The following is a 25,152-nucleotide window of genomic DNA, read 5'->3' as shown; positions in this document are numbered from 1 at the left end:
GTAAAGTTCAGCTACGTCTCACGTTCCTAGACCATTTTCTTCACGCCTATATGCATATATACAGGGCGTATCATAATAAAGGATATTGAAGTTTAATGACGATTTATATGAAAACTACTGATTTCATAATCAAGCATTTTATGTCTGTTGTAAAGGACAGAATGTCCTTTTGTTAATGACACCCCGATCATACTACTACTGTCACAGTTGACTGAATAACAAAGCATTGCTGTCCACCATGTGAAAGGTGCATTGTGCCAAGTTTGATAACATTTCCTTCTTAGACACATAATCAACTCATTGTTCATCATTTCAATATGTCTGGGCTGACACAAGCACTAATCTTTAGAATTTATCTGTGAATGCTAACTTGTCACAGTGCACCTTTCACATGGTGGACAGCAATGCTTTGTTATTCAGTCAACTGTGACAGTAGTAGTATGATCGGGGTGTCATTAACAAGAGGACATTCTGTCTTTTACAACAGACATAAAATGCTTGATTATGAAATCAGTAGTTTTCATATAAATCGTCATTAAACTTCAATATCCTTTATTATGATACGCCCTGTATATATATGATATATGTACATTATAATCAGGAATTAAAAATGCATACCTGTGTTTTAGTTCCTTTACCTCAAGCATTCCATTTTGACATATATTACTCAATTGGTCAAGCAAGATATATACATATCTGATCTGGTTTGTTATGATCATTATTGACAAAATATTTTAAAAAAAGTACACTCAAAATATATTTTTCTATTAATTTCTATGAATATACATGAAGGATTTTGACCTTGGAAAGATTGTAGGTGCTTTTTAAAAGCTATTAAATGCATATATGTTTCTATTTGAGATCTCTCTTGAATTGACCATTCCTTTTTACAATAAGTATTGACATTAAATTAGACTAAATCATTCGAGCAGACAGATCACTGTGTTGCAAAGAAATATGATGTTCTTCTTGAGATGGCAAGCCTCTAGACATTCTGGTTATATGTATGATTAGATGAATACTTGTGCTATGGACAGCTTTGTTCCTTTAGAAGTTCTAAATCACTTTGGGATGCTTCAGAATACAATACATTTCAAAACAATTGTACATTTACCATTGAGATATACATTATCCCACCAGCCCATTATCCCATGGGTGAAGCACTGGTGTCCTTTGGCAAGACATTAATATACATTTTTTTACTCTCCACCCAGGCACAAATGGGGACCGGTAATATTAAATTTATTCAATGCTGTGAGTACCGAAATCAGTTGTCTGTACTCTGTACAACCAAGATAATATTGGAACGCCTTGAACACCATGTTTGGTGGATATGTGCGCTTTAACATTATCTAATATTTATTATCTTTATTATTGTTCTTTACAAAGCAAAGACGATTATTACTTTTTTCCCTTTTATAAACTCTGTACACTACCATTAAGTGAGGTCATTGAACTGATCCAGGAGATCAGAAGCGGATGGTCTCTTCTCTGGCTTCTGTCTGAAGCATGGTTCAAGGATCTTCTGAACCTTAGAATCTACAGCTGTCAAAGACTCAGGTTTACTCATCTGGCCTGTTAAAATACGAGCCATCAGGGCCAGAGGATTCATCGAGTCTCCCCACAACCGCTTCATGGAGTATAGCTCCACTAATGTTCCTGCAACCGACCAGATGTCATGTTTGTTGGAGTGCCTGTAACCAGGTTCCGTTGCGCCAAGTGCCTCTGGAGGCATGAAACACGGTGTGCCTCTGATGTTGACTGCGGATTGGGACATGAGATTGCGGTTCTTGATGTGGGCCAGGCCCAAGTCACAGATGTAGGGACGAATTGTTGCAGAGTCCACCTAACAGAATAAAAGCCGTTATATGTCATGATGGGTAAATTCACTTAGACACATGGTTTTAAAGATCAATATATACAACATGAATATAAAGGGTTGCATATCTTTTGTTTTTGTATAGTCTTGTATGGTGTGTATCACATGTATCACATACATGTATGAAAGAATGTGTTTATTCTATTTCTACCTAGATTTAGCCTACCAGGCATCATCAGCACACAAAACATATCAAGACATACATGTAGATCCTAGCAGACCCATCAAGCATGAATTAGGAGTCACCCTTTAAAAGCATGATGAGAAGTACATGCAGTTGTGTGAGAAGTACATCAATTGTTTCTCATTCCATGGAATTCAATACATCAATAAACTTTCTGAACTTTTAAAATGGCTTCCCCCATATACTTACTAGAATATTGGCAGGCTTAATATCAAGATGTAAGATGTTGCAGGCATGCATAAAGGTTACGGCTTGGAGAACCTCACGAGATATCTGAAGCTTTTTAGCCCAGTCTAGAGGAATCTGTAAGATGATTATTGATAAGCAATAAGAAATAGGCCATTTAAACAATGTACAGAATCATTCGGATTCATGGATGAGGAAAATTGAAGATTTTAATATGATCATGAAATCATCTATGTCATGGGAAATGATGGTTTTCTAAAGCTCTTACTCACGTGACATGGTAAACTACCTTTAGGAAATTAATGACATTTTGAGTGAAAAAAAAATGTATGCAGCTGTGGCCCCTATATATGTTCCTGTGAGTTAAAAAATGTGAAGGGCACTGGGACATTCAATTTCATTGATGCAGTTTTGCTTTTGAGAATTATCACATCATATGTGAATGAAGTCGAACTTGCACTTACATGCAATCAGGGAACTGAATGGTATCCAGTCTACCAATCATTCACTTAAATGGTTCGTTTCCGCGCTCCCTTCAGCCATGCACTTTCCTGGAAACCCTTGAATCAATTACCTTAACATCATCCCTATCAGGGAAAATGACGGTGTGTAAACTTGGTCCTTCAATGAACTGCATTACCAGGAAGGCCTCTTTTTCCTGGTATCCTAGAGCCATCATCTGAACGATGTTAGGATGACATGCCCGTCTTAATGGAGAGAAGAGTATGGAGGAGAAAGAAAGTTTGATGATCATTTATCATCCCAAATATCTCTGGTCAACAAAGCTAAGTCCTGAGTAAAAATATACTCACTACCCTACCAAGTTTAATAGGCATGACATTTTAATAAAAATATTCTGGATTCATATATAGCTGAATAAATCAATGGTTCTGTGCCAGCACTTTATAGATATGTATCACGGTCAGCGAATTAAAGCTTGCTTCTAAATAATGGATGTACATTGTGTGATTCCAGGGGTGCGTAGTAGTTATTCATAATGCTGACCAACCATCACAACTTTCTGATCTTCCAAAATACCCTTTTAATACTTGTCAACAAGTGTTTAGATCAAATAGTAAACAAAAACTAGGAAAACCAACACTCTAGATTATCATTTTTGAGCTTTAAATGATTGTACTATGCCCCAAAGTCACTTTCTGCCATTTTTGGGTGATTTGACACATGACTCTCAATTTTTTAAAAATGTAATTATACACGAGACTATCCTAGCAACACATGTGGGATGGGAACACATCTGGATACCTGTGTATTGCGACTTCCTTCTCAATTTCATCTTTTCTGCTACCCATGATGGAGATCTTTTTGACTGCCACTGGAGTCCCCCTCCAGGAGGCTCGATGGACCACTCCAAACTGCCCCTTCCCAACCACAGGACCCATGTCTAGGTCAGAGACTTCAATTTTGTGCACAAGATCAAAGACTGGAATGAGAATTAAATGAAAGAATTTGATTTCATACATATATACAATCTAATACATAAATCAATATCAATATATACAATCCAATCTGTTTTTATGTCGTATAGCAACATTTATTGTACATAAAATGTCACATTATAATTATGTCTATATGCGCATCCAAAGGACTTTGGATATTATCTCCCCAGCTTTAGCTCCGAAAATCATAGCACCGTCCATTCAAGGGATAATTCCTTACACATGTCCGTTTCTTATATCTGGATCAAGTGTGGCAAATGTAGATTAATGACTTGCCAATGTATGTCAATTCTGCAGCAGGGATTCGAAACCCTAACCTTGCGGTTCACAGTCTGGAGACTTATCCACTATACCACAACACCTCTATTACATAGTGCATACTAATAGTGCATAATTCAATGGTGCTTACACATTATTACCCTGGTTATAGCAAAGCCATCAATGAATAACATAAAATGAAGATGAAGCACAAATCATTGGTAATTGGTTAGGAGCATACTTGTTACAGCTATCTGAAAGAGAATGTCGACTTCAGATTTCGAATTACAGTAGGGAGTGAATTCCAATTGTATCTAGAACAGTATGTCAAATGGATTTGAAGGCTAATACGGTTTTTGGATTTCTCAGATGTAATTTGTCAGCTTTTCTTGTGGAATACGAGTGTACCATGTTTATTCATATCAAATAATAGGGGGAAATAGGAGGGAAGTTGCCCGTTGTGTAAGCCAACATAAAACGTGCGTTTTTGCAGGGTATAAATATCATCAACTTTTAGAGTTTTCAGTTTAGAAAACAGTGGATTTGAATGTTCACGATAAGAAGAATTAGTACAATGACGTACTGCTTTTGGTTCTAAATAATGATAAGAATATTAACATCTTGAATTTTAGTGTATTTATCCCTTCAAGTCAGTATAAAGGCCAAATCAGCTTCAAATTGTAGACGGCTTCAAATTCTCGCACTCCTGGTATGACGTTACTACGATTCTGAGGAGCATTTAAAAGGAGCATGAAATCCCCTGAAATTTAGATTCTTTTAATCAAATAACAAGTCAGCTTATTGGTCATTAAGATTTTACATGTTTAAACGTTCAAATAAAATGCTATCACAAGTTCTTCCAAAATCGGATCATAGTCAGATGGTGTAGCGTGTATATGAAGATGTTTACCTTCAATTTTTGGCTTGCCAGATTTCTTTTGGTTTCCTGCTGGACGGCCATCAGCTCCACTCTCACTCTCAGCCGAGTCCTGTCTTATCCGATTTGGAGAGCCTTTATCAGTGATGCTCAGACCATCGTTTCCCTTTACGATAATATCATCATCGTCAACACTGATGGAGTTACTGCTCAGGCGTCCCTTCTTCACATCCTCATCTTCCCCGAGGTCCTCCCATGATGACATATCATCAGATCTAAAAAAGGTGTTGATAAAATGCATTATATCCTAGACATAATGACATTGCAATAAGTGAAGAAAATATATGTGTAAGTACACTAGTTTCATGAATGACATAGGTACAAGTTCTTTTGGTAGTAATGCAAGGTGACAAGAAAAAGGATTATTATGTAAGATCAGATAAGAAATGAAATGAAGACAGGATTATTCAACAAAAACGAAAGTTGAAGAGTAGAGGAAAAGAAGGAACCCAATCATGTAAAGTTCAGAGGAGATCAGTTCAGATCATAAAAAGATATGAATATGGCATTAATCAACAAAATCAAAACAGAACTAGTGATTCAAATATGTCTAGAAAAAAAAATATGATGACACTAGAAATTATGTTATTTAAAAAAAAAAAATTTGAAATAGTTTAGGGGCAATAAAATGGTAAATATTTATTAGTATCATGTTTGAGGGGAATGAAGCGCATCATGTAGACAAAATACTTAGTCTATCATAAAAAAGAAGAAGGTTAAAACAACTAAAATGGCAATAACTCTATCTCAAATGACTTTTGACATCTTATTTAATTATTTAAATACCATACAAATAATCCCCTGTGCCACATTGTATTAATTGTGGGATAAATATACCAATGGTATATTTCGTCCCTATTTTCACGAAGTGACGGTAGTGAGAAAAATCGTCACGCAAAGTGAATGCAATTTTTTTTTCACTACCGTCACTTCGTGAAAACAGCGACGATTTGACTGGGCCTGGTGGCTCAGTGGTAAGAGCACCCGCCTCATGAACAGGAGGTCGTGGGTTCGATCCCCGGCCGAGTCATATTAAAGACTTATAACAATAACAATGGGACCTTTTGCCTTCTAGCTAGGCGCCCAGCATATTAGATTGGAGAGGGGTAGTAATAACATATTATGTTATGCAGGGCCCGCAGGAAGAGCAGTTTCATAACTGAAGTGGCTACCCTGGGTAAATAAAACGTTATTATTATATTATTATTATCATGGTTTATTCCAGTATCAAACACTGTTTCCAGTGCAAGATTCATCTTCACTGGTGTTACATGGGCTATTTTGGAGCTAGAAATGGGTAAGTTTGCAATGCTATTGTGTTGCACAAAGCAATAATTCTGTAAATTGTTGCCTATACTTCTTGCAGACAGGCTTAGAAGGCAACCAAAGTTGGTCCCAAAGGACATTAACTTACATCTTTTCGCAAGCAATCTTCTTCAAAGTCTTCTTCAGCTCAGCATCTTTGATGTAATATAGCGGTGTTCGACATTTGACATTCTCTAGGTCTATGGACGCTCCATTAAGAACCATGTAGCAGAGTGCAGCGGCAGCACTGTTATCCACTCCACAATCTCTAAAACGCTTGCGAATCTGGGAGAAAGTACAGAGCATCAATCAAACAGTCAATCAATCTTCGCTCAAATGTGAAGTGATTTGGTATGTTTAATTAAGAACACCAAGTTAAGATATTTGAAAATCTGAAAATCTAGGACCACTGGTTATCATTTGAGGAAAGGTACAAGTTGCTTCAGAAAAGATGGTAATGGAGATTCCTCCGAATTAATGAGTAGTTAAATCATGGAATCAAACTATAATCACATGATCTTTTACTTAATGACTAAATGGAGTGAGTTGCTATCAGTGAATGTACACAGTAGCATACGCAGGATTTTTACAAGGGGGGGGGGGGGGGTTTAAAATTTCGCAACGACTCAGCCGGCCGCTGAATAAGGGGTGGGGGGGGGGGGAGTAGGAGCACACTTTTTTTTTGATCCAGTTTTTGAGGGAAAATTTTAAAACGACTCAGCCAGCTGCTGAATAAGCAGGGGGGGGGGGGGGGGTTAAAGGACATTAGGAAAATTAGGCAGACTGATATTTCGTTCAGTGTGGGGGGGGGGGTCTGTTTTTTTTTCTTCACCCTTTAGTACACACAATTTTTTTTTTTTTATTACTTTTTTTTTAATTTGACAAAAAGTGAGGAGGGGGGGGGGGGGTTATCCTCGTATACCCAAACGTTGAAACAAAATGAGGGAGGGGGGGGGGGGGGTTAACCCCAGACCCCCCCCCCCCCTCGTCTGCGTACCGCCTTAATGTACATGAATATGAACCCTAGCAGTCGAACTGATCCTTGCTTTGAACTCCTTCATTTAATGGTGGCAGCGGTGGGATATTAATCCTAGTAAAGAAATTGACCAGTGAGTCATACTCCTTCATTCACATGGTGATAGCAGAAGGAAATTAACCCTAGCAACTAAAGAGATGTGTCTCAAAGTATTTTTGTCTGGAATAACACATGAATATCATTCATCTATATATGTCTCTCCATTATGGAAGGCATCTGACCAAAACCAGGCCTTGCAAGTAATGGCAGGTGTCTGAAACGCCTTTATTAACATTGGTTACTCAGTCTGGAATATTACACTGTACCAAATATCATTCCTCCTTATCCATCAATAAATTGCATTTATAATATGTTTTGTTCTTGAAAGATCATGTTATAGGTACTGTCATTGGCAACTATTATATCAATAAACATCAATGACAACAAAATAATTTTAGACATTTTTGTATAAATACAACATTAATTATTACCTTATTAGCTTATGTTAAACATCTATGATATTTTTTGGATGACAAATGCACCCAGAGATGTGGTATATTTCATAAAATATGTGACTTAATAATTTCAGTTTTGGAGAATATAATCTCTGTATCAAATTTATCTCTATTATTGAACTCTAGGGCTTCTACTCTGAGACACTCCTACTCTTATCCCTTGGCACACACAAACATAGACATACCTTCCTCAGTGTAGGAGTGTCTTTGATACCACTTGGATCTGTCCCTGCAGTGCTGGCAAGGAGGTGCAGGGCAGTGTGATCATCACGACCTTGAAGATTGATATCAGCACCCTGTGACACCAGAAACTCTATGCTGTGGGATTGTCCTTTATGAGCGGCCAGGTGTAGTGCTGTATCTGCTTTCGCGTTCTTAGCATTCACATCCAACCCATGATCCTTCCATGAGCACAAAATATACAACTTTCATTATTTGGTCATTGTAATAGATAAATCAGTTTAATCCATATCTAAATAAGACTGTTCGACATGCTTCACCCATTGCCTACATAAAATGTGAGGCCCCTGTATTATAGGCGTGTGGTAATAAGACAATTTATTAGTCATACATAGAGATATACGTTGCACAATGTGTCTCATGTATTGAAAGCCTACATGTACATGTATTAGCTTGTACTACACAAATAAAGTTTACTTTGAGGAACATGTATCTTTACACATTTACCATACCATAACAAATACAGATATTCAAATGTCATATTTCTAATCAAATCCAATACATTTGTAAAATCAGAAGTACATAAACATGGAAAATTAAAACAAGCTACATGCAGATGGGGAATTTCTTTTTCTCAGACAATAAATTTGCTTTTATGTTTCATACTTGTCTGGTAGCTTACTCAGAGAAGGAGGTAAGTAAAGTCATAACTGAAACGCAAATGATTAATTGTTTAAAATTGAAATTTTTAACAAAGGCTTCAAAAATTAATAACTGTTTCCATTGCAAGATCAATCTATACTGGGATTAATGGGTCGCCATGGAGCTAATCAAGACCGGAAATGGGTAATTTTGTAAAGCCATTGTGTTGCACAAAGCAATCCTTCAGTCAATTGGTGCCTACTGTTTTGTGCAAAATTGCATGTATGACAAAGTAGTGACAATGCAAAGAGGGTAAAAAGAAAGCAAAAGAAGTTTTAAATTCAAGATTATCACCAACAATTGTGTCTTTTGCATTCCAGACGGGTCTTTATGTGCCTTAACATTTTGCTAGCCTAGGGTATATGAGCGTCCAAGTAAATTACCTTTACAGCCATAACAACCTTCATGACCTCTACATGGTCATTGACTGCACAGATATGCAATACGGTGTGGCCGTCATCCCTTGCAACAACAATAGATCGAGGGCAACTTTGTGCAATTAACTCAGCAGGTCTAAAATGTATAATGAAAGAAAATGAAAATATTTAAGATCAGACAGGAAATTTCCTTTTCATAAGTTGATAGATTTAATCTCTTTTCTAAACATTTCCAGGCCCCTTGCATTTAAATCAAGATAACTTGTCAAATGGATTTGCCTTTGTTCAGAAAGAGTATAATGCCCATTGTACAACGCATGCTTTGGCAAGTAGAAATGGGCCCTAAATAAAGCCCTATTTGGGGGCTTATGGACTACAAATTTACAAAAAGTATCTTATTTTTCTGAAAACAGGTACAAATGTATTCATATGCTTGCAATCACTGTGAAGATATGATCCCTTCTTCATAAAGTGTCTTGCTCTTTTAAAAAACATACTCTTTTTTGATTCTTACACCCCTGAAAATCACCCCTTTTATTTGCATGACATTTCTAATGATCATGCGTACAAATTCGAGATCATTATGAATTGATACGACCAAGGGAGTACTTACTCTGGTTTGTCCCTTAAAGCTGCATACTGTAGAGCTGTACACTCTCTCTTGTTAGCCAGAGTCACATCGAGGTCTGGAACTTTCACCAATAGTTCGATGACATCTACCCTGCTCTTGATTATAGCATCATGGAGGGGAGTATCTTTCTCTGTATCCTTATATCAAATAAATGGAAGTTATGTAGCATTAATGTCATATTCCTAATTCTTCTATATTCGTAATTGATTGCCTTGTATGCTAGGTATTCCAATAAACTGCAATACCATGTGTAGTAAACACTTTCAGTGACCTATCACCAAGGTAAATGAATTCATGGATGTAACAGTTGTATTCTTAAAATATATTAACTGCAATTTTTTCATAATCAGGAGGACAACTCCCATATCTTATCTCCTTCCGTTCCTCAACTACTTAATTTATAATTTACCAATTTCTTTGAATTTCAGAACATCAACTTTTGTTAAACCTTTTAACATTTAACCATTCTTGTAACTTGGCTTTAATCTTTTGTCTTTTACTGTACTTAACTTTTTCAGGGGTGATAGTGAGCACTAATACAAAAAAGGGTTTTCAACCATGCCCCCCTTGAGTAAAAAAAAAGTAAAAAATGGCATCTTACAAAAATGCCCCCCTTTTGAGTGAGAAAATTGGGAAAAAATACAGAAAAAATCAGGAAGATGAGGGGAAATAAGGGAAAATCTGGAAAAAATCTCGAAAAAATCTGTAAAATAGGGGTAAAATCTGGAGGAAAAAAAATACATAAAAAAATCTGAGGAAAAAAAAAAAATCAGGAAAAAATCAGAACAAATTGGGAAACCCATTTAAATCGGTTAATAACCAAACCTGCTTTTTATGCATCTAAATTTTATTTCACCTGCATGTACAGACTTTAGCTCTATTTCTTTATTATTTATATTCCCCACTCTGGGCCAAATTGCCTATTTTAACAGAAATTTCAAATACTTCTTTCACAATTTCTGAAATAACTTTACCCTTAATTTGCATTACCCTATTATTGTAATATATTTAATCATGTTGACGTTGCTGATATTTTGTATGGAGAATTTTGTACATGCATGGATAGGGTCATCTAGTTATGGACTGTACGTACTATACCTCTCATTAATCCATACATTATACCTATATCTTAAAATCCCAGTACACCGATAGCCATGAGACTGACAGCCTACAGCAACAATGGCCAACAAGAATGACAGCACACAGGAACGACATTAGCAATTTGGTCAACCGGCCCTCAACAAAGTTGTGGGCTGTCAGTCTATGGGCCTTGAGGAAATCTATTAGAAGGTTCACTAGACTTGACATTGTCAGTCTTGTGGCTGACCGTCCTGTCTGTTGGGATGCAGCCCTCTTTATTAGGTCACTCTCTCATCTATAGAAATACATACCTGTACATTAACGTCACATCCGTGATTAATCAAGACCCTTGCACAGTCAACAAACCCTTTGTAAGCTGCTTGATGGATCGCTCTCCGTCCGTTATCATTACCTCTGTTTATATCCGCTCCTTTACCAATCAAATACTTTGTGATAGCTGGTTCATCCCTGTAGTAGGTTTAAGAGTAAAACACACATTAGCCTACTGTGTACACAATAATGAACATTCCCAAAATACTACAGAATATTGAAATCAGCCTTTAAATTCAGAAATGAGCACCACTGGTACGGAGCCTATATCATTTGTCATAATATGTGTTTCAACTCTGCACAAAAAAGCATTCCCAGGAATCACATACCATGATGTCCCAGTACATCTATGCCTTGTGTGCTTGGGGTCCTTTATATGATTTTTTTTTACATCATACGGTAAGCTAAAAATATTCCTGTAAAAAGATATTCTTTAACAATTAAGCATTTAATACATAATTATATAGCCTGTGTCTACAAAGCAAACTTTAACTATACAGCAGGTTCGATAACAATAAAGACGATGAAGAAGAAAAGAAAAAGAATAACAAAACCAATATTTTACTGGCTCAATATAAATGTTTCTTATTGTTGTACTATTAATACCATGGCATCAGCTATAAGCTCTCCTGATAAGGCAATTTCGAATTTAATTTTGGGAAAATCTTCCCACCGTGTTCCAATTTACACCACATGAGTGGATCGAGAGTAGAAAACAGCTGCGGCGGGACTTGAACCATGACATCCACAAGACACACCCACTACACACGATTCATGTTTCTGTCAAAATTGTAAAACACATGCTCTAATCTCTCTGCAGTAACTTCCTACACTAACTGAATTCCAAACTTCAACACTGGAAAAAACACCATACCTAACCCTAGCGATAACCTTAGCCTAACCTAAGCCTCAACACTAAAGCTTTTTTACAATGACGTGTAGTGCAATACGCCTAACATTTCTGTGTCTAAAATGTATAACACAGAGCTCATTGAATACCCAGTATGCATGAGGTGCCAACACTTTCCATTCATCGATCTACATGTACAAAAAACTCCCTCAAAGTTTGTTTTCTTTCCGGCAATTCATAACCCTTTACTTTCGACAAGAAATTTTCAAAGTAATTGCAACATAGCGATTGTTGCTGGAGCAAATGTCAGATCTCTACCTGTCACTTGACTTACCCTTCGACAGAGTAATGGAGCGGAGTGCTCCCGCTATCAACAGTGGTGATATCTATCTCAGCCCCTGACTCCAGAAGTGCCTGGACTACTTCAAGATGACCATGGGCAGCTGCCATGTGTAGAGCAGTCTTCCCACCAACTTTCATATTTGCCTGTAATATAATAATCATGATAATACAGAGTCACATACCTAGCACGGTAGCCTCATCAACATTAATATGGCTCTTTCCGATGGCCCCCCAATATTCATTACCCAAGTATTACGCATTTAATTCACTTGTCTTGAGGGGACAAATTTGGGCAAACAACCATGTCCAAGGATTCAAGCATTGAGCAAGGATCAAACTATGATTATTCAGATATGTATGATAGTCATGAGCCTTTATCACCAATATACCCAATGCTTGAGGGATTCCATGTGCAAAAAGATACATTCCATATCAATGAAGCAGCTTAGAACTGTATTCTAAAACTTCTACTGGGAACTGTGCAATGAACATGTTCAACTCCATATTAAAAGACATTTTGGAAAGCAATTAAGAAACTGTCAAGTACTGTCATGCATTTCATGATATAAGCTAGGCCTAAAAAAAAAAGATGTTGTATTTCCCTCAAGTGCCAAAACATGGGTAGGTCGGTTGGAAATCTTTTTTTTTTACTCCTTCTTTGGGCTGATATTTCTTATTTTTGAATGCTTTCATAATTTTTTCTTCTAAAAAAACTGTAATTTTTTTTAATTTTTTAAAGCCGATAGTAGATTTCAAGATTTTTGGGTTGGTCGCAAAGAGCAATACAACATATTTTTTTTGTTAGGCCTAACATAAAAAAACAGACAACATTTACCTTTCATGAAAATTTCGTGCAACAAAACTTCCAACAGTATACTCTTGAAAGTTCAATGTCTCAACAGTGTTTGTAATTTTAATTATTTTAAGTAAAACGGGATTACCTTTTCTGGTGATATGGATAGAATCTCCACGACACGTTCAACATTGCCTCTCTTAGCGGCCTTGATCAGTTGAGATTCTTCACCTCCTTCGCCTGAATCACTATTGGATGAGCTGCCATCTTTTGTCTGAAGTAGTGATAGCAAGGCCTTGAGCATTTTAGTTTGTCCATGTCCATCTGGATTAGTAATAGAAGATACTAATGATAACAATATTATTATTTGTATGATACGAAATACTGCGTTCCTAAGCACTTGACATTGTAATTATTATTATATACCAGAGTCTTTGGATTCGGTTGCTAACCCCCACATTAATAATAATGATAATACATTATATTAATAAAGCGCTTAATACTAATGTTTCTAAGCGCAAGAAAAAGATGAAAGGAAAAGGAAGGAAAAGTATTGAAGTAAATGACACGGAAGAATATGACATTACACAAAATAATGCATACATCGGTATTAATTGAAATTATACATAAACCAGATATGGACTCAGAGTTATAATATACAAAGTAAAATGTGAAAATGCAACTTATATACCATAACCTGGTTTTATTACATTACCTCCTTCACCTCCTTCGCCTGAATCTGTCCCGAGTAGTGATAGCAAGGCTTTATTGAATTCAGTTTGTCCACTTCCATCTGGATCAGTAATAGAAGATACCAATCATCACAATATTAACATTTGTATTGTACTTAATACTACGTTTCTAAGCACTTTACAATGTAATTATATTATCTACCAGAGTCATTAGATTCGGTTGCTAATACCCACATTACAGTGTGCACACTCTGCGGCCAGGCATCATATTGCAAGTTCATATGTCAATCAAAACACATTGAAATTCACTTCCTTCCGGGTAACCATTCAACACCAGGATGGAAAGTTGCAAATGTAGATTAATATCTTGTTTTATGAAGCAGGGCCCAATGTTCTTGCCAGAAGACAATAGCCTTGGTGCTAATATCAAACATGGGGGACTACAGCGAAAGTTGCCTAGGGAAAATTGTCTCTGACAAGGGTAGCAGCAAGGTTATTAAATATCCCAACCAACCTAGCTTGAGGCCTGTAGATTCAGCACTCTGCTTGTCATCATCTGATGAGTTCTTCTTGACGAGGATCAAGGAACAGGGATGCCATGACCACAAATTCTCCAAACCAATCAATCGCACCCGGCTGTTGTACTGTGAATCAACGTTCATCACGGTCCCTTCCATTCCTAGACACTGGAAATAGACATGAAGTAATGTTTAATAATCCATTTTGCACGTAGTGAAACATCTTTAAAAAGAACACTTTTACATCAAAATCCCAAGGTTTATCCTCTCCAAACCAAATTTTGTTATATTTGCCTAAAATGAATGATCAGCTTTGATTGATTACAATCATGATCATGAAAGATTTTAAATGTCTTGCGACATACTGACTGATCCGTGTGAAAGATTTGTATTCTTAGTTAGTTACCGCCAAGCCAATCATATTTCAATAATTTCCCTGGTTCATGCCAAGCCCAAACAAAGTGGGGCTCTATTACTGGTACCGGACTTGGTACTTTATGGGCACAAAAAGTGTTCACAAGTCACACAGAACTTCATATTGTTTAAAAGTTTGGTTTGACGGACCTTTTCCATGCCATCGATCCATCCATTTTGACTGTTTTCTTGAAGATTCATCACAAACGTCAAGTCTTTATTGATCTGCACACGGTCTCCCTTACTTAGCCTAGGAACCTAGAAAAATATATTTGTTTAATAATTTTTATGGAGAAAGAGTTAAATATGATAATAATAGAGAAGAAAATGTGAAAATGGAGAGAAATAGATACAATGAGGGGAAGGGATGAAATAACGTAGGGAGGGAGAGAGAGAGAGAGAGAGAGATATTGTGTAAGAAAGAGGGTGTGGGAGTTGGAGAGCGTATGTGTGTGTGTGTGTGCATGCATAACAGAGAGAGGGTGTGGTAGAGCGTGTGTGTGTGCATGTGTGTTAGTGTGTGTGAGAATAAAAGAGAGAAAGGGTGAGGGAAAATGTGTGTATGCATAAGAGAAAGTAAGAATGTGTGAGAGAGGGTGTCGGAGAGAGAGGGTGTGGGAGAGAGAGAGGTTTGTGTGTGCATGTCTGTTCATGTGTGTGTGTGAATAAAAGAGAGAAAGGGTGTGGGAGGGTGTGTGTATGCATAAGAGAAAGAGAGATTGTGTGAGAGAGGGTGTTGGAGAGAGAGGGTGTGGGAGAGAGAGAGAGAGTGGTGTTTGAGTGTATGCATAAGAGAAAGAGAGATTGTGTGAGAGAGGGCGTCGGAGAGAGAGGGTGTGGGAGAGAGAGAGGTTTGTGTGTGCATGTCTGTTCATGTGTGTGTGTGAATAAAAGAGAGAAAGGGTGTGGGAGAATGTGTGTATGCATAAGAGAAAGATTGTGTGAGAGAGGGTGTCGGAGAGAGAGGGTGTGGGAGAGAGAGAGAGAGTGGTGTTTGAGTGTATGCATAAGAGAAAGAGAGATTGTGTGAGAGAGGGTGTCGGAGAGAGAGGGTGTGGGAGAGAGAGTGGTGTTCGAGTGTGTGCATAAGAGAAAGATAGATTGTGTGAGAGAGGGTGTCTGAGAGAGAGAGTGTGGGAGAGAGAGAGTTTGTGTTTGAGTGTGTGCATAAGAGAGAGAGAAGGGAAGCAAGAGAGGGCAAGAGAGAGGGGCAAGCGGTAGACAACGAGAAAGAGATGGGGCTCCAGTTACAGTGAGTAAACATTAAAACTTGATACAAAGAAAATCTCTAGCAGATGTGAAATTACATGTAGGAAAGAAAAGAAAGTAAAGTTCAATATGAACAATCATAAAAACATATAGTATACGTAAAGAGCATGAACATCCCTGACTGAAAATGTTCTGTAACAGGTATAACACGCGCACCGGAACTTCAGGAACCTCAATTCAAGAAACATATTAATGATCATCATCACTGCTATTTCACTTCTTTATATAATTTTCAAATGGCCCCTCAACTCTACACTGCAAGTTTAATGCAATGTTTTACATTTTGTTTTTACTATTGCCTTTCTCCATGGCATTTCTTATAGTGGCAACTATTTTGTTGGGGTTTAATTCGTCAAAAGTATAGAGTTAATTTTAGGGTTAGTGTTAGCAATAGTGTTTGGTCCAAGTTTGAAGTCAGGGATTCAGTTACTGTAAGAAATTACTGCAGAGCAATTGTCCCAAGAGCAAGTAACGTAGAACTTAAGACCATACCTTGTTCAGTACATCTGGATTGAAGGTGAAAGGTTGTTCTTTTCTCTCAGGGTAAGTGACCTCTGCGTTCCCGTCTAAGTTGATACCAGTAACCTTGGCAACCTTCCCATACAGCTGAAAGGGTAAAGAGTGCGAAAAGAAAATCAATGGAATTAGAAGGTATTCCAATATATGATCATTAAATATTTAATTTTAAAACAACAACCCTGTTCTACTCTGTATGTTACGGTATATACACATATCACACATATAAATCCATTTAGGTATTCAGATATTTTAGGGGGTACTTTATATGTACTTCATAAAGCTATTGGTATTTGTTTTTATTTTTTGTCTTTTGTACAGTTGACCTTACTAATGTTATTCAAAGCTCCTCTATAACACAAATTACGTGTTCTGCTGAAAATAGATAGTTTATATTAGTTTGTTGAACATTTGTTTGCTTATTGGTTTTTACTTATCTTTGCATCCATTTATTTGGTTGTTATTTGTTAGTATTTGTTGACATTCCTTTACTTGAATTTACATGTTAAATTTGTATGAATTTACATATTTATTTGGCTGTTTATCTTTGTTTACATACATTTATTGTTTATTTGTTTGTTTATCTAATCATTTGTATTTGTATCATGCAACTCACATTTCCCATTGCTGGTAACCACTCTCGCCCACCCATCTGTTGCATAATCTGTAATGTTTCACTGTCCAGAGTAATAGCTACCAGATCTCCAACCTTTAAACCAACCTCTTTACCTGTTTTCAAAACAACCACATCAATAATTTAATAGGTTGGAAATTAGAAATAAATTGAATTTTTAAATTGAATGGCTTTGTCAAAAGAAAATGACATGCAACTCAAGTTTAAAATTGTCTGTTTTATCAATTAATCAAATAGAATTAATTACATCATAATAAATACAAATATCGAACTTCACCATACTTCACTCGAAATACAAACACAATGGTCCGAATTCACAAAGGAGGTTTGTCGACAAACCTCCTTTTGTTTCGTCAAGCCTCCTTTTGTTTCGTCAAACCTCCTTTTGTTTTTTACAAACCAGGTTTGTAAAAACCGCGTCAAAACGCGTCATATGACGTACAAAAACCTGGTTTGTCGACAAACCTTCCTTTGTGAATTCAGGCCAATATGATAATGATAACATTTAATACAATACAATTATATTCATATAAGATTTAAAAGTTGGTACAGATGAAGAAAAAGTAACTAATCGCAATAATTCAAATACTGTCCACTAGTATTCAAGAGTATACATTTAATTTAAGGCTATTTAGGAAAAGTGTCCCTGAAGAAGGGAAACCAAAGTTTACCTGTAAACAACTCGAGAGAGAGAGAAAAATGATGATGATAATGATGATGATGTTAATGATGGGGATGAATATGAAACTGATGATGGTGCTGTCGATAATGATGATGAAGGTATATGGTGGTGATGATGATGATGTTGATGATGATGATGATGATATTGCTGAGGATTATAGTGGTGACTGTGGTTATGATGAGGATGAAGAAGGTGATGGAGATGATGATGATAAGGATGATGATGATGATGATACTGATGATGATGATAAGGATGATGATGATGGTACTGATAATAATGATAAAGATGATGATACTGATGATGATGATGATGATGATGATGATGATGATGACGATGATGGTGATGAGATGATGATGATGATGGTACTGATGATGATGATGATAAAGATGATGAAGATGATAGAAATGAACATGATGAATATGATAATGAAGATTGTGATGATGATAATGCTGTTGATATTGATAATGAAGGTACAGTTGTGATAATGATGATGGAAACAATTGTGACAATAGTAGTGAGGATGATAAAGTAGATCGTATGAAACCGGGATGATGATGACGGCGATGATGATGATGATGATGATGATGTAGATGATGATACTGATACTGATGATCCAAATGATTATGACAGCCACTGATACTTAATTCTTTACAGTGATGAAGGTGAGCATGAAGATAAGAGTGATGGAAAGTAGACAACAGGTAGGGAAGAAAATATGTGTGTGTAATCCAAAATTAAAAAGTCAAAAGTGAATGTAGAAATAAATAGTGATTAGCCATTATTGTGGAACAAAAGGACAAACTGTTGGATACAATACCTAAAACAGGAAGATGTGTAGCATAGTAATCTATCCCAGTTCCTGCTGCGGTGCATTTCAGATCCATTTTCCCATCAAATCCAACTCTATGAGTAGTAACCAGTTTAGACTGAGTCCAGCAAACAGTGACGCCTGATCGTGGCCTTTTAGAGAAGGGACATATCTCAACAACAGTCCCACCGGCACCTGAATCATCAAGAGAATAATCAATCACTCTACTTTTTAGACAAAATAATTGTAAAAGCAAAACAAAATCAATTATTATAAATAAATTACTCAATATTACCAGACATAACATGATACTACAGGAACGAGCCAACTTTCTTACGGAATGTATGAAGCCAAACCTTCTTATATTTTGTGATCAGGGGCATGCCTGTGGAGATATGTATACTTGATATTTTCCTTTTGTTCAAACGCTCACAGTGGCTACCACAAATTTAGTTGAATAATAAAGACATCATAATTTCATATCAAAATAGCAGGTTGCATGAATTCGTCGTACTGCATTCTGTACTAGGTCAGAGTAGAAATCTACAAGCTTTATAAACAACACAAATACCCCCCCCCCACCCTTGTGCCACATTGATTTTATCATGGGATAAATATACTAAAGGCTTTGAAACTGTTTCACAAGGTTATAATTAGAGTTATCATGGATTTAATAAAGATTTTAAATGGTTGATTTTAGAAAGACATTACACAATGCAATCCTTCCATTAATTGGTGTTTACTGTTTTGTGCAAAATGGCACATGTGGCAAACAAGCAACCATGTAGAGATGAGAGAAAAAGAAACAAAAGTGTTAATATCTTTCCAAAGGGCTATCAAAATGAAAACATTTATCCCTAAATTCTCTTACTGCTAAGCTAAAGCTCATGATTAACCCTAAAAAGGCCGGGCTATTTGAGGTCTTAATACAGCCGGGGGGGGGGGGGGGGGGGGGGGGGGGGGGGGGGGGGGGGCATTAAGATCTCAGCCTAGGAAGGTCCAATTAATGTGAAAATTAGCATGGTGATACATTGAGTATATTGAATAAGATGGTAATGTTTATTTTCTTTCATGTTTATTTATATATTTTTTATCAATGTTTTTATGACAATATGCAATTTTTTGGGGGAAATATACTTACACACGCACAAGTTTGTGAGAATTACATATTTTGATAGACGTGTGATGATATTTTGTCACCTAACACCCAAACCATAGGTCTGCCCATAACAAATTTGGTATCAAAATGTGCGAAAGATATGGGGGAAAAAACTTATGAAATTTCAGGGCCATAGGTTCAGGGGTTTTGATGCAGGCAAAAATTCACCTCCGGCCTTTTTAGGGTTAAACAAGTTACTTAAATAAAAAACTTAAAGGCATTGCACTGGCAAATAGGCAAAATCGTAAAAAAAGAAATGAAAATAAAAGGAAGAAGTGAAAAATACATATTTCATACCATCTTCATCATCTCCTTGCCAATCCTTCCCTCTACAGACCTCTGCCTCTGGACACAGCCCTCTGGAAACTGTCTTCGCTTCTCCAAATCGAGGTGTCACTTGTGTCCTGAAGGAACAAACAAATCTCTTTTTTTAATAATTTTTAAGAGAAATGTATAAAGCTAGTAGAACAATCAGATTGTGTAGAGATCATATTCATCAAAAGAGGTAAATACATTTTGAGACAGTTCCAACTCAAATGTCAAGAGTCAAAAGTTTGCCTGCAGAATGTAAAACGAGGTAAGTAAGGGTATATTGTTATAAGTAAAATTTTTCATGACTAACAAGGTCCTTTATAGTAAGGCTTTAAAAAAACACAGAATACTTGAATCGACTTCACATGAATTATGACAATATGACCCAAATAGCATGAACTCATCTCATGCACCCTGGGGTGAGAGGGGGCCTATTTATCTATCTTTCATTTTGAAACCCCACTACTTGAATACATCCTGAACAACATTAAGTTTTCCAGTTCTCTATCCCAATTTCATATAGAAAATATATTCATAGGCGCAAAATATATTGCATTTTAATGTAAAATAAACAAAAGCAAAACTCATAGTTAAAAAAAATACTAAAAAATACTCTGTACATACCCTGTTTCTTTCCGGCTGGTGAAGCGAGTGAATCTATGAGTCAAGTCATGTTTATCATTCATGTAGCATGGAGTACAAAGGTCATAATCAGGGCAGCTTTGATCACTGCATTTCCAACGTATGCCAGCTATAGGATTCATTGAACAGCTATCACAAGTTATATGAACATGATTCACACCTGAAAAAAAGAATTGAGGAAGATGGAAAATTAAGAAATTGTATAACAGTATTGGTCTCGTAGCCGTCAATATGAATTGGAAATTAATACCCCGCCCGCCTCCTCCCCCCTCCTCCCCCCCCCCCCCCCCCCCCAGCATCAGATACTTGAACTTATAAAGCTTTCATCACTGTAAAATAGATAAACAATATTCAGTTATTGACCATTTAAAGAAAATCTGTTGATTTAATTGCTAGATTTAATCTTAATTTTAATATAAACTAATAGAAAAATTGTTAAAAAATTAAGTAAGGGAATCGTTACCTGCGGGGGCATTGTCGAAGAGCGCAAGGTCATATGACCCACTGGACCCGACCTGATAGTTGTTAACATTTCCATTATCCCATCTGATCTTGGCCCAGTCTTTAGGAATGGGTTCCTGAGGGTCTTGATCTTTGAGCTTGACCACTGTCCCAAGATGACCCTCACCGCCATCTTGATCTCGCCATGTCCAGGTGGCGCTTCGGACAACTCGCTGTCCAACCTCCATGGTTGCTATCCTGATTTAGATGTTCTAATCTGATTTGATTTATTTGGGCCTGTTTTAATGCAAAAATATAACAACATGCTAAGAATATAATGTACCTATATACCTGCATTTGAAATTCACTACCATCTTCACCTTCTCCTTTCTCTTTTCTCTCTATCTCTTTCTTTCTGTTTCTCTATTTTCTTTTTTCTTTCTTTCCGCTCTTCCTGGATCCACTCCTACAAAAAAATAATCCTCTCTCTCTATACCTGGATCTACCTCTCTCTCTCTCTCTCTGTCTCTCTCTATACCTCCTGTACAACCCCTCCCCTCTCTCTCTCTCTCTATCTCTTTCTCTCTGTTTCTCTATATTCTTTTTCTTTCTTTCCTCTCTTCCTGGATCCACTCCTACCAACAAATAATCCTTTCTCTTTATACCTGGATCCACCTCTCTCTCTCTCTCTGTGTCTCTCTCTATACCTCCTGTACAACCCCCTCCCCTCTCTCTCTCTCTCTAGCTCTCTCTCTCTCTCTCTCTCTCTATATATATATATCTATCTACAGTTAACAACTAAAATTATTCATGCTCTTACCAAGTTTTGTAAATTTGTCCCGATTTATGTTTCTTGAAATGTGACACAAAAGCTTACATCAACAAGTATTCAACAAAGGCCCTAACTCAACCAATCTACCTTTCATTCTTCAGTTATAATAATTCAGTTCATAACTGTAGATCTATCTTTCTCTCCCACTCATGTAGAACGTGACAGCTAGGTCCAAGGTGCAATGTAATAATACAGTTGCCTTCAATACACAAATGTCTTTCAAATGCACAAAAGCTTGTTTTGCTTTATGGCTGCAGATTTAGGTAAACAAACATGGTGCCAAAGTAACTGTTTAGAAGAAGAAAATAAATACAATGGACTATCTGCAGAAAAATGGATTCATAGTTTACAAATTTGTTTCATTATATTCAGCAAACATACATGTATATGTAAACCTTCTTTTTTGTATAACTTCCTTGTCACAGACATATATGAACATCAATGCTTGCTGTCTCCTGAATTTTAAGTGCAATTTACATTGGCAAAGTTGTAGTACATTTCAAGTTAAAACTGGTTGCTTTATGAAGAAAGTAATTATTTTTCAACAGCAAGAATATGTAAATGTCTCAATATTGCATTGAAAATGAAGTCTATGTTTTAATAGGGATAAATATTCAAATATTACCCCCCTCCCCCAATCCCAGTAACATACTGGTAACTATCAATGTTAACAGTATGCCTCATGTTGAACTAGATTTGGAAATACTACTGTAAAAAACTAACGTTCACGATACATAATCAGGGTCGACTCGACTCGGTTCCCTTATTTCATATTCATTTTCCTCTATACCAAAGTAGACTTTCAATAAACATACAACATACATGTTTACATTCCTGGTTGCAGGTGTACTGTATAGCAGGGATTGTAACAAATATCTGCTGCACAAACAACGGGGCGTTGTGGCGACATGCGCCTGTAATCCAGCTAAAAATGGAAGTTACAAACTGATTCAGCCAAGTGCACAGGTTCGAAACGAGTCACGACTTTCAGATGGTGACGTTAAAGGTCGGTCCCTAGATGTAAATAATCTGATTTATACACGTCTGTAAAATCCCAATTACAATACACAGTATACACACATAGTCATACACACACGACTCCTGAACCATACAATAGCCATCAGTGGCGTACGCAGGATTTTTTCAAGGGGGGGGGGGGGGGGGTTTAAAATCGGGTCCAAAATTTAGCAACGACTCAGGAAAATTTGAAAATCACGCCGGCCAAAAAGTCGCTCAGTGGGGGGGGGGGGGGGGGGGGGGGTTAGGAGGTAAGCGGACACTTTTTTTTTTTTTTGGAGGTCCAAATAAAATCGCAACGACTCAGCCAGCCGAAAAGTCGCTAAGTGGGGGGGGGGGGGGGGGGGGGGGGAGGGGGGGGGTAAGCGGACACTTTTTTTGGGGGGGGTCCCAAAAAAAAATCGCAACGACTCAACCGACCGCTGAATAAGCGGGGGGGGGGGGGGGGGGGGGGGGGGGGTAAGAGGACACTTTTTTTTTTTTTTGGTCTCGAAATTTGAAATTTGACATTTTGCTCCGTTGGGGGGGGGGGGGTAAGGTCACCTTTCTTAGGTCAGCCATGGGGGTAATTTTTTTTTTTTTTTTTTTTTTTCTTTTAATAATAAGAAAAAAAAAAAAAATCCAAAGGGGGGGGGGGGGGTTTAGGTTTTTTTTAGGGGGGTTTACACATATAAAAATACCAAAGGGGGGGGGTTTAACCCCCCTGCGTACGCGCCTGATAGCCATCCATTTTTCCAATGCCCAACTTGACTATGATACAGGTACATTCATGTAGACAGGATAGCTCTCTGCTGAGACGACAGGAAAGTGATACCGGTGGTAATGTAAGCATACAGAGGAAGGCAGATAGTTGTGATCAGGGTTGTCTTTTCCACAATATCTTGCAATATTCTCTGCATTCATACATGTTCCTCTTACATATGTCTAAAAACATGTCCACAACAATCATTCCAATCATGACTAGGTTTATAGGTTGTGAATTTGTAACCTTTGACCAGTGCGCTCTACTGGGGTACTGCTAGTCATGACTGGGAGACGAGAGAGGGTGTTTTCAGCACATGATTTACCATTCATTAATATAGCTATATAAAACTTGTTTTAAATATTGGGAAAATATTGGCAATCCTTGCTGATAGCCTAGCTAAGATTGAAATCTGTCTCTTATAATATCAACTGTATATGTTGTTCCAATGAAACTACATGCATGTGGCTCCTGCATGCACTGACCGCCTTTTCCACATATCAGATAGTTATTTCTGCATGCAGTTCTGCATGTCTACGTACACATTGACTCTCGCGTGTTTCACGTACGTTTGTGAGAAAATTAGTCTATCGAGATATAACTTAAGAAAACATTGCATGCATGAGAAAAGAAACCAAACTAGGAACTTACTTGATCTGCAGATCGGCAGTAAAAGTTATACCTCAAAATAGGGTTTGCGACAATGTTTACTGCTGTGATGATGACGTAGTATAAACACATTCACAGCACAGTCTCCTTTGCCTTCTCTCCCGTACCGTCGCTGTATAGCGAGCTGGTGTGGGTATTCCCGTCGGGAAATCCCCTTTCGCAAGTTGCATTACGTCATCGATTATAGCAAACGCGCATATGCGCTATCTCTGCAGATGCTAACCGCGGTTTTGGTCTCTGCTGCATTGGCTGACATTAATCATGATCATGTTATTATATTTTCTTTCTTAAGTGATATATCGACATCATTATAAGTGAGCTACTTATCTCAACAAAATCAAGTACTCTGAATTCCTGACAATTTTGGTTGTTTTTCCTTCTTTATTGTCATTACATGGGCATATCCCCTACATCTCTCTCTCTCTCTCTATCGCACTGCATGCCCCTCACTGCCCCTCCCTCCATCTCTCTTTCTCTTTATCCTCCCTCTCTCTCTCTCTCTCTCTCTCTCTCTCTCTCTCCATATCTGTTGATCATTTGACATGTACACATGTGCAGACTATTCAAAATCACACACATTTTCTGTTCAGTTCAGGTGAAATATATTTATTTTGAGGAAAGGCATGATGAATAATTAATGGCATCAATTAATGTATTACAAAAGGTAAAATATAAAACAAATATACAACTGTATAACAAATATGAGACATATTTGATGCATGATTAAAATCAAGACTGATATAGTCTATATCATCAATATTCAAACATTCTAGATGAGAATTAC

General features: G+C 37.1%; 1 protein-coding gene across 1 annotated transcript; it reads right to left on the bottom strand.

Moving 5' to 3' along the window:
- Window positions 1–827: 827 nt before the first annotated feature.
- On the bottom strand, window positions 828–24,465 carry LOC115924440 (E3 ubiquitin-protein ligase MIB2-like). Its single transcript, XM_030986523.1, has 22 exons — window positions 24,351–24,465; window positions 21,131–21,405; window positions 20,650–20,827; window positions 20,011–20,117; window positions 18,564–18,749; window positions 17,047–17,159; window positions 16,407–16,520; window positions 14,796–14,903; window positions 14,228–14,399; window positions 13,737–13,814; window positions 13,170–13,345; window positions 12,221–12,372; window positions 11,018–11,174; window positions 9,609–9,763; window positions 9,002–9,131; window positions 7,922–8,137; window positions 6,316–6,491; window positions 4,875–5,116; window positions 3,513–3,690; window positions 2,824–2,956; window positions 2,253–2,366; window positions 828–1,846 (listed from the first exon to the last, which is right to left on the bottom strand). The coding sequence occupies exons 2-22, from the start codon at window positions 21,354–21,356 to the stop codon at window positions 1,439–1,441; spliced, it is 3,519 nt and encodes a 1,172-aa protein (XP_030842383.1). The 5' UTR covers window positions 21,357–21,405; window positions 24,351–24,465; the 3' UTR covers window positions 828–1,438.
- Between the last annotated feature and the right edge of the window lie 687 nt (window positions 24,466–25,152).

Source organism: Strongylocentrotus purpuratus, unplaced genomic scaffold (genome assembly GCF_000002235.5).
Source record: "Strongylocentrotus purpuratus isolate Spur 01 unplaced genomic scaffold, Spur_5.0 spur5_scaffold_16, whole genome shotgun sequence".
NCBI lineage: Eukaryota > Metazoa > Echinodermata > Echinoidea > Camarodonta > Strongylocentrotidae > Strongylocentrotus > Strongylocentrotus purpuratus.
This window is presented reverse-complemented; position numbering and strand designations above follow the sequence as displayed.

Coding starts and splice junctions, on each gene's coding strand:
- LOC115924440 (XM_030986523.1), bottom strand. CDS start 21,356: ATGGAGGTTGGACAGCGAGTTGTCCGAAGCGCCACCTGGACATGGCGA. Junction 14,904..16,406: donor ATCCAGATGTACTGAACAAG/GTATGGTCTTAA, acceptor ATATTTTTCTAG/GTTCCTAGGCTAAGTAAGGG. Junction 3,691..4,874: donor TGGCAAGCCAAAAATTGAAG/GTAAACATCTTC, acceptor TTCTCATTCCAG/TCTTTGATCTTGTGCACAAA.